Source organism: Pyxicephalus adspersus, chromosome 3, assembly GCF_032062135.1.
Source record: "Pyxicephalus adspersus chromosome 3, UCB_Pads_2.0, whole genome shotgun sequence".
In the NCBI taxonomy this organism is placed as follows: domain Eukaryota; kingdom Metazoa; phylum Chordata; class Amphibia; order Anura; family Pyxicephalidae; genus Pyxicephalus; species Pyxicephalus adspersus.
In genome coordinates this window covers 136,107,312-136,118,207 of record NC_092860.1, presented here as the reverse complement: position 1 = coordinate 136,118,207, position 10,896 = coordinate 136,107,312, and the positions used below count along the sequence as shown (strand labels likewise).

General features: G+C 35.4%; 1 protein-coding gene across 1 annotated transcript; it reads left to right on the top strand.

The window, feature by feature from the left end:
• Positions 1–752: 752 nt before the first annotated feature.
• Positions 753–7,099, top strand: CYTL1 (cytokine like 1). Its single transcript, XM_072407140.1, has 4 exons — positions 753–936; positions 1,014–1,058; positions 3,463–3,591; positions 5,142–7,099. Exons 1-4 carry the CDS (start codon positions 793–795, stop codon positions 5,220–5,222), a joined length of 399 nt encoding a protein of 132 aa, XP_072263241.1. The 5' UTR covers positions 753–792; the 3' UTR covers positions 5,223–7,099.
• The last annotated feature ends 3,797 nt before the right edge of the window (positions 7,100–10,896 follow it).

Below are 10,896 nucleotides of genomic sequence, written 5' to 3'. Positions count from 1 at the left end.
ATGCTTACCTTTTTCTAATTGTATCAATAACTATTAATGCTTATTATGGTTTGTATTGTAAAGTGAATCTGAACTTGTTATATATGACTATATGTTTTAGTTTATTTTCGGAATGTATCAAAAAGCAGATATTTTTCCTTTCTGTCTATTTGATAACATGTGTATAGTATTGTTCTTTAAATGTGTTATATTGCTACTCAAGAAGTTTTTATTTTTTGTTTTTACTCAAGAACCAGTCTGGAATAATATTATGTTTTCATGTTTTATTCAATAAAACTTTGAGTGTGAAAAAAATGTGTTTTTCATGCATTTCATCATCAATAATATCTTATATTCAATTAGCTTTTGGGCAGGTATATAGAGAAATTGGTTTCAAGTACAAAGTTGAGTTTTCATAATGAACAATAATCATTCTTCAGCATAGGGTATAAATAAAAACGAAGATGTTGTTTGCAGCGTCCAAAAGCTGCAATAATTCACCTTTAGTAAACCTGCAATAAAAAAAAAACAATTTATTATTTATAGATTTTTGCTCAGAAATAGTTCTATGCATGCATGTTTTGGTAATTCTTTTTGTATCTACTTTTTGGAAATGGAGGGAACTTGTTCCTGACATGACTTGAATGTAAACATTCATCCCAACTCTTGGCATTCAGCCTGTAACTTTTTTTTTACTCCCCTCGATTCAGCTGTTTGTATAAATTGGTGTTGACTGCCTGTCTCTGTGTCCATTGATTTACAAACCGCAGCAAGAGCCATTAGCAGCCCTGTGCTGACACTCTGAAAACAGTAATGAAGCTTTTGCTGAGTTTCTTAGCACTTAATATATTGTTTCTGATCACATACTCTGCTCCCCAAACATGCTACTCAAGAGTGGTCGCTCTGAGCAAAGAGATCACAGTAATCCACAAAATTCTGCAGAAAAACCTACCTGCTGTAAGTACCTGGAAGATAGTTTAGGGCACATAAGAGTAACAAAAGCATCAAATTCTAACAAGTGTTATCATTCACAGGGACCATGCATGGACTCTCTTCCAGCTCTGCACCTGGACATACATGTAAGTGCTCTTGTTTTATTTTTAAGATACTATATTTTCTGCAACTGACTACTAAATGTTCTGCTTCTTTTTTTTAAATGGTATAACTACTAGTCATACCTGGTGAACTTTTGTGTATTTGCAATAGATAAATCTGCTCCAAAGATTTGAAAGGTTTCTATATTGTTTTTTAAGCATCAGCTACTTAGGTACGTGAGTCTAAGATGCACAAGAAGACATATAGCTATAAAAAAAATTATGAGGGTGGATAAATTCATGGGTTTAATCCCATTTTTTCTATTATGCTGAGAATTATTTCTAAAGGAATACAGAGAATGAAATGTGAATGTTTACTTAGCATATCCCATAAAGTTCAATGTTCGTTTTAAATACTAAATTATGAAAAAAGATTGGATGATTGAAATGAGCAAAGCTTCATTTTATTTACAGTGAAAACTCTCTTTGAAAAAGAAACATTTACTTTCCAAAGTGAACATTTATTTTGCTAAGTAAACCTCTTCTATTAAATTAGTAATTCTTGTATAGAAGAGTAAAAGCCAAACACAAACTAACTTTATCTGACCTCATAAGCCTGTCATATGTCTCTCATATGCCAGTGAACTTACTACATTCAACACTAAGTTAAGTGAATTATCCCTTACACTATTAGGTTGAAAACAGATATAAATCCATCATGTTCAACCACTAGGGAAAAAAACAAATCTCAGACACTATGCGTATTGGGCTGTTCACATAACAATCTGAAATACCACTCTACAAGGGAATTATCACTTTGCTTAGTGAATGTTCGGATAATTATTTTTGCAGACACAAAATCATGTGCAAAGAAATGTAAAAAAAAACACTATTTGTGCTTGCATAATTGAATGGATGAAGTCCGCAGAGCTTTACCTCTTTTACTAAGCAAAGTATATTGTCCCTTGCATAGTAAAAAGCCTAGTAAACCAATGGGATATGAGATTTACTAAGGGAATATAGATAGTGAACTCTGAATGTCAATATTGTTTCATTGTATGAATAACTGAATTACTTTGGAAGAAAAATATAATGGTTTTCTTTCAAAGTTGTTACATTTTTGTAAGTTTTCATACTTTTTTGTATTTGGTTTTTATAACCAGATCTGTGTAAATATTGAGAACTATTAGTAAACACCCAGACACTTCAGGCTCTATTTATAAAACAGGGAATACGACATTCCTTAATGCAGTAGTCGCCAACCTTTTCGTTCCCACAGACCACTAAAATTACAGGCTTCTGACCACGCATGCACAGGGAGCCGGGTGTCAATCAAAGGCTGAGAAACCTCCCCTATAGTGATGTCATTGTGACATAACCCTGCCCACTCTCCTATGGCAGATCTGAGCCTGCCACGGGAAAGTGGGCGGGTTGTGTCCAGGGATACATCCCACCCACTTCCCTGAGCCCGAGATTTGTGCAGGGGACGTGGTCCGTGGCTCTGGGCGGTGCGCCTCCCCAGCAGGGTCCTTCTCCTGACCCCGCTCGGGGGTGCACCGTCCAGAGCCACGGACCACCAAAATTTTCTCGCGCACCACCAGTTGACAACCACTGCCTTAATGGGTATCATCCAGGTTCATGTGTTTCAGTGGCAGTAATTGATTCCCTCCAGGGAATGTTTGAGGAAATCTCAGATTCCCTGCTTTATAAATAGATCCCTATGAGTATTGTGTGCAGATCTCACAGCCTACTACTAAAGGTATATACATACATATATACATTACAAAATATTTATACTATTACATAAAAAGTACATATTTTAAAAATAAACATTAATCATCATATATATATAAAAAGGCAGCAGTACAGAATTCAAACAAAAATTTTGAACTAAACGCTTTAAAAAGGGATGAATTATTAATCTCTCGATTTTGTGTGTAAAACTACATATAGATGTCCAAAAATGCAAAACAAACACTATACAGCGTAGTTCTGCTCTTTGGATGAGGGGAAGGAAGAGGAAGGGCAAGCAGGAGGCACCCAGTAGTCTTCATATAAAAAACAATATAGTAATATTGTAAACAATAGCAGTTGCTTGTAGTTTGTCAATTAGTGGTTCAGCATGGCGGATCATCACATGATTGGACAGTTGTGTTAAAAGATTTTCACAGTAGATGATCATGAACAATTGTTCAGGCAATAAAAATTTAACATCAAGGCTTAAAAGTAACCTTGAGCTATTGAACTTAACCAACAGATTTTTTCAATGTGTGATAAAGCAAAACATGGTAAAAAGGGACTAGAGCTCTATCTACTGAATAAATAGAGGACTGCACAATATTCTTATGTATTGTTTCACATTTTTCCAAATTAAATTAAAGTTTTTTTTATTATTGTAATGGGTGTGACAGTTGTTTACTCCGATAAATTGTAAATTGTTCTGTTTCAGAATTCATGTGTAATGACCAAACTGCGAGATTTTATCTCAACTCCAAATTGTGGAAGAATACCAGGGGTCTCAGCCTTAATGAAGAAAGCAAGAAATCTTTACACTATTATGAATTCAGCTTGTAAAAGAGTAAGTTTTTTTTGTTGTTGATTATTTCAAATATTTAATTATATATATATATAATTACACTTAAAATTCTTTGTAGTTGGAAAACTAATTGACTAAAGAGCCCACATATTTTCAAACATTCCTATTGGGTAGAGAGGAAGAGAGGAAGTTCATTATAGTCTCAGATGAAGTGTTTGTTAAATGCTTTACATGAGGACACAGCACTATCAAGTGGTGTTACCTGGTGTTACCTGAATTCTTTTTTTAATAGCATTTTTAGGTTAAAAAAATGTGTTCATTTGCTTGAGAATATTATGTAGGTAATATTTATATGTACATAAGGAAACAAATGTGCTTTTGATAAAAAAAAGTTGTTCAATCCAATCCTCTGCCTAAGCCTAGCACAAAACAAAAACCTAATTCTTAACCAATACCTAAAACTTTACCCTAAACCTTACCTTAATCCTTGACTTGACCCTCCCATTTACAAGACAGTATTAAGTCTTTATGTACTAGATAATTACTTAATTGGCACCAAAACTATACTGTCAGAAATCTGCTTTGTTGATAGTTCATTGTGTTTAGCTCCTGGGATACAGCCAGCATTTTACCTATTGACCCATTACACCGTCCCTTCAGGATTTTTTCCTACTGGCGCATTAGCAATACTTTGTCCAGGAACAATTTGGCCTAATTATAGCTATTTGTATATATATCTTATTGTACTGCTTACACAATAAGTGTAAATAAAATTGTTTCCTTCTCAAGCTTTGTATTGATCATATTCTATAACTAGATCATGTATCTAGAAACTCTGAACTTAGCCTTTAAATGCCTAAAGTAAATCTATCATACAAAAGGGACACTAACCTAGGAAAGAGAAGCAAGTATGCTGTGCTGCGTTAGAGAGCATAGAAAGGTCATCACAGTAAAGGTAAATACTGCTCACTTAGTACAAAATGGGGGCATCCTTTATTTCTTTTACTAGGATTTAGTAAGTAGTGTCTACCATTGTTGAGCCTCCATACGGAAGATGATCAATGTACGTAATTAGAAGGATAGAATAATCCACTGCATAGGTTATATTAACCCTAATAGGTCTTTCATTTATTCACATATTTTGTCACCTTTTACATCCTTTATGAAGTATTTTATTCAACTAATTAAACTGGAAAAAGGATGTCAATACAACAAAAACGCAGTGCAGCGTTTTTATCCAACACACATAACCACAAACGCCAACACCACAAATGTGTCAAACGGAGACCCATGGATTTTCTCACTACACATTTACCTGTACTGAAAACTTGAGCAACATGTATAATACCAGACCTTGATTAAATAACACCTAGCTGAAATCATCTATGGACAACAGGGAGAAGCCTTGAGAATCCTAAAGTTCAGACTAGGCATGAGCCTTGGCCTATTTGTAAGAGGTGGGAGGATATTTGCAATTGTTTAAAATCTTACATTGAGGTACTTATGCTGAGACAAGGCAGGTATGGTTTGTCAACATGTAGGCACAGTTTTGCTTTAAATGCATTTTTTCACCTTTTTTTTCTCATTTCTAGGACTTGGTCTTTTTTACTAATGACTGTGAAGCTCTTGAGCCAACTCCAACTGCAACACCCACTACAGTCGCATTAAGATAAAGTGTTTGCAAATAATTGTTGGTGAAACTCCTGCTGCTGGCAGACACAATAGCTTCTCCGAACTGAAAGTTCTGTCTGATTAGTGAACACAGTAACCTATTACGTCTGAGTAACTATTAGGAAACACAAGGAAAGTTTCTTGAAAGTGAGCACATAGTTCACTAATGGTCTTTGATAGATGGATGGCTAGAGGAGAAACTATTATATGTTCATCTTTTGGACATGCAGTTCACAATTTTCTTACTCTGTACACTCTGGAGTGTATCATATATCATAAGAAAAATAATTGGATAAAATTGTGCTCTTACTCATCTTTCTAAGATTTTTCTTATTCCTGAAAATATGCTTTGTAGTCCCAAAAGATCAAAACGTATCTTGTAATTTAGCAATGTTGGCAACCAAAATGTATAAACTTTATAAAACTTCAGGTTTTGTTTTTTTGGGTGAATATTAGAAAAGCTATGTCACACTGTGAGACAGTCATGCCTTCAGCTATTGACTTGTAAGTAAATGTATCATTTAATTGTAATTTTCTATATACATGTATCATTATGTTATATTTATTAAATGTTTGCTGGGTTAAAAAAAAGCAAATTTGTCCAACGATTTGACATTTGCTCTGAGTTTGTGAGCAGTATTTTCTCTTTTTAAACCCAAATAATCCCTGAGTCAACCTTGTGCAATAAAAATCTTTCCAGGTCAAATAAATGTGTAACATATAGTAGTGCTTTTTAAATCTCCTATGTTGTAATTGGCAAACTTGGCCATGTATCATTTGTCAGCAAGCTCCGTTGAAGTCCGTGTGTGAGAAACCAGGCTTTTATGTTCTTATTTTTAGGGCAAATATATATATTTAAATATATATTTTGTCTGAAAATGTCAATGGGTGACCCTGGAGGTCGGAGGCTTGGTGATGTAGATTCCATGAGTTACAAATGGGACAAATAGTGCAGGAGAACATCTGTTGAAGATCAGATGTTGAGCTAACGCTATAGTATGACATTTTCACTTGGGCAAATCTTGTCTAAAGCTTTTTTTCACTGGGCAAACTATGCTTAATTATGACCAAAAATTATATGTTAAATGGAATGTTAAAAAGAAGACCCTGATCTGGGTTGGGAGATAGGGAGAAAGGGATCTGGGTTGGGAGATAGGGAGAAGGGGAAAGGGAGCCTTGACTGATGGAAACGTGTATAGGGTATAGAGATAATTTTCATTAACCCTCCCTGCTCAATGCTTTGGATTTAATGATAGGGTAAAGAAAATGAAGGCGGAATAAACAAACTGTTTTAAAAAGAGGGTTGAAGTGTGGAATTACTGACCCTTTTGGAACTGACCTGCAACTTTTTGAAGTGCCTTTCCTCACTTCATTTTGTTGCCTTTCACCCCCTCCCACCCCTATTTTTTTACAGGATTTCATACCTTTATTAATAGTTTTTATTACCTCTGTTAGGCTTTAAGCCCTATAAAAATGTGGGCTGGTTGAAGGCCTGTCTGGAATTTATGGTGAAGACAGGTCTTTTGACCTTTAGTGATATATTGGATGCTCAAAGTATTGCTGTAACTAGCACAAAGATTGTAATTTAGGAATATTTGGAAGGAAAATGGTTGGAAATATGCTTCTATAACTCAATAAATATGTGGCCTTGCTTTGCCAAGAAATATTTTTTGTCTGGTGTGTTTTCAAATAAAAGGGCAGCAACATGACAGAAGGTTGGGGAGTATAGTTAAGGAAACTAATGGTTGTCAGTATTCTTCATTTCAAGAGAAAAAAAAAAACTGCTGTTGATGGGATTCTATTGCACAATCAGCATATTAACATAAAAATAATGTAAGTGGTAGAGAAATAGAGACAAATGCTGGAAAATAGTATATAAATGTATTAGGTGAGTTATATTACTGGCATACAACAAACATTTCATACAATAATATAACATAAATATTATTGTGGTCCGTCCCCTTTGATGCTTGTCCAAGCAGGGAAATCTAGTATTTGGTTCAAGCGATCTAGACAGAGTGTACTCTAAGTTAGTCCTAGTGATGGTAAATAAGTAAGCAATGTAATGCGTACCAACGCGTTTCGCCTGAACAGGCTTCCTCAGGGGACTTGTAGCATTCAGATTGTACACTGTATACAAAGAATACACAGATCATAAAAGGGAATATGTGGACATACTGTGTACAAAAATATTAAGAATACACATTATATCAAGCTAGGTGAATAACTATGTATACAAGGAATACATATGTCCTAAAGTGGGGATATATAGACATGCTATATATATATATATATATATATATATATATATATATATATATATTTATATATATTACAAATATACATCATAGCAAACAGGATAAGTAATTGTATCAGTCTACCAATATACTGGTAATGATGGATATTTAAGAAAAATATATAACTGAAAACAAAGCTCCATCAATGATGATATATGTAAATATTAAATGAAAAAAATACACATGAATAAATAATTTGCATAATGAATGGTAATATGAGGTGATAATTTTTAAACTGATACTTGGATATAATAAAATAAAAATAAAATGGAAATATAGCTATAAATTAGTCCTGTGATAATGGTACATCATTGGTACAAGATGAAATGTACTTACAGTTAATTGCTTTCAAAAAGGGAGTTGATAACGCCGGTCAATTAAAAGGTGATCAATGGAGAAGATACTGGGAATAATAAGTGGTGACATTTATTAACATAGAGCTCCAATGGTAACTGAATGAAAGCGGGTATAGAAAAGGTCATAAAATATATGTACTTACAGTTGATTGCTTGAAATAAATTTGTGTAGTGGAATTTACTACTGTGATTCAATTGGGATATGATCTCAGAGCAAATGCTGGGAATTGCAAATAATGAAGTTATTTATATATTGTTCTAATTAGATTTAAAATAAAACAGTATATGTATTATCCAGCCTATAAAACCCCCGTTTGTCTCTTTTTTTCTACCACCTACATGATTATTTTGGGGGTGGGCTGCTTTTGATTAAGGAACAGATAGACCCGGCCCCCCTTACCTCTTCCTCATTATAATAATACTGTAACATATAGAGTCCATTCGAGGATCTTACAGGATTCAGAACTGCTTTTATGTAGGCAGTACGGGGGGGGGGGGAGTTGGAGAAAAACAGACCCAACAGGTCTGCAACGACATTATTGAACAGCAGAGCTTTTGTGAACTGATAGAAAAATATGAGACTGTGTTGACCTAACACATTAAAAATCCTTTTAGGGTAAAACCTATGTGTCCTTGTAAAAAACAAACATAGCCAAAATTATAAAAAGACAACATGTTAAAAACTGTTACAGCCCATTAATTTAGCATTAGGCCATACAATATTTTCTCTACCTCTGATTTGCACAAGCATATGTTATTTTAGCTATTATCATAACTAGGTGACTGATAACTAGGGGCAGTGCAGTAACAGGCGTTCCAGATCTCCTTCATTGTTGGCCATCCTGAATCCCTCCACAGTTGTCATGCTTGGAGAAACAGGACCACTAGGGGGGTGCTATGACTTGCACAAAAGTGATGTGATTCCTGAGAATGGCAGAGTCTAAGCAGTAAGCAAGTCTCCTGCAGAGCTTCTAGTGGTGAGGATGTTGCACTGCGTGTTACTGCCAGGTTGCAGTCCTTGAACAAACCAGGTTGGGCAGAAAGATACACGGTATTAAATCACTAGGCAGAAAAATTGTCAAGGAAGGCCAGGGTCAAGGCAGGCAGCAAGCAAGAGAGGACAGGACACAAGCCAGGGGACAAATACCTGGGATCCAGGAAAAAGACACCAGTGAAACGGGGGCCACTGAAGGCACAGGGAACACAGGTGACACTGGAAGCAACAGGAGGCACAGATGACACCGGGATGATCACTAGCAGAAAGGAACGCTGAGACAGCACAAGGGAACTGGCTGGAAACAACAGACTTGGCAACAGGGGGTTAACACAACAGCTAGACAGAGGAAACACTGAAATAACCAACATGTGTACAGGAACTAGGTCAGCAGAGCTAGGGGCTTGGTACTAGTGGAGACACGTTGCACAAATGCTGAGTGTTGTGTCTGAGCTAGCTAAATAGCCAGGAATGATTACGATGCTATTTTCATGATTGGCAGGAGGGTTGGGCAAAATTGATAAAGCTTGAGAGCGCAGCCATGCCCAGAATCAAACCTGTTCACATGCGCAGGAGAGAAGCGCCTGCTCTTTAGTGAGAAAGAGCTAAGTGTGACAACAGTGGTCCCAGGCAAGGTGAGTTGGAAGGGGGGATAACTACACAGTAGCATGGGCGCCCACAAGGACATTCACTTGTATACTGTAAGTGATTGGGTGCCTAAAAAACACTTTTCTGAATTATTTATAGTCTTTTAAAGCATATGTAAACATCGAACAACAATAAATATATAAGATATTGCATCTAATATCACAAATAATTTCACTTTTATTTTGTGTTATACTAACGCTACCAATTCATCATGTAATGGAAATGAACACCATTGAGCACCATTATATACAACTGAGTAATAACTGTAGAAAACAAGCGTTATTAGCATGTGAAGTTCAAGCAAAAAAAAAAAAAAAACTCACAAGAAATGCAAAGATGCAATATATTACAATTTTGTTTGCAAGTTTTAAATTAGGTTCATAAATCAGTTTTACCTTACTTCTCCTGTCCTGTCTGACATCCATCTGGCAGCAAATGGCACAATATATTAAAATAGGGACACAGAGAGCAATCCAAAATCAAGTCCAGTACTGAGTCTGCAAATGCCCCAGGCTGGGTTCACCAAACAGGGTCATCTTTCCAGAATCATGTAGTGTAATTTTAAATAGAAAGAATGGTATAGTACAATGTATGTTTTTTTTTTTTTTTTAATTTAAAGAAACTTACTTTTAAAAGAATACTTAAAATAGTAAAAATATAAATATATAATCTGGTCCAAAGCAAACAGTTAAAAAGGAATCCAATGTACATATATATATGTTAATTGAAAATAAAAAATATTCTGGTTTAGAGTGAGCTGTCCCAGTGCAAGTGTATGGAATGCTGAATTTCTTTTTACCAGATTCAATATTTACACATACAGCTTGTGCAGAGAAATGTTTCCATGGAGAACATAGAATTTTTTATCATGCAAAACAACTGAATTTAGGATTGCTTGTCTGCATAATAATAATTGAAACAATGTATAAATTAAGGTAATCCAAGAACAGAATTTCCAGCAAAAGCAATTTTAAATGTATCAGAACATTATAGTGTCAGTCTGCTGAAGTGGATGGGAGTCTCAAGTATAATCTACATTAGGGATGAGCAAGGGAGAATATTAAGTTTGATTTTGCGGCGAATCGAGCCTTTCTCGCTTACCGAAAATGTACCGGCCTTCTGATTCGCCGAGAGGTCTAGCTCTCGCCAAACAGGAGCATCATGCAGACCTGGAAATCCTCTGCGATCCCCGGGCACTGGAGGTTATCTAAACCAGAGCTGCAATCATTGAGAAGATGCCCACCAAAGGAGAACCTCCTGACATTGAAATATATAAGTATCTCTTACAAATGATACACTTGTCTCTGTAAAAAATGTATCATTTGTAAGAGATACTTTTATTTTAATGTCAGGAGGTTCTCCTTTGCTGTGGCTGCATTCA

Excerpts from the sequence above, each read along its gene's own strand:
- CYTL1 (XM_072407140.1), top strand. The coding sequence starts at position 793 with ATGAAGCTTTTGCTGAGTTTCTTAGCACTTAATATATTGTTTCTGATC. Across the intron at positions 937-1,013 it reads TGCAGAAAAACCTACCTGCT|GGACCATGCATGGACTCTCT; the intron begins GTAAGTACCTGG and ends TATCATTCACAG. Across the intron at positions 1,059-3,462 it reads CTCTGCACCTGGACATACAT|AATTCATGTGTAATGACCAA; the intron begins GTAAGTGCTCTT and ends GTTCTGTTTCAG.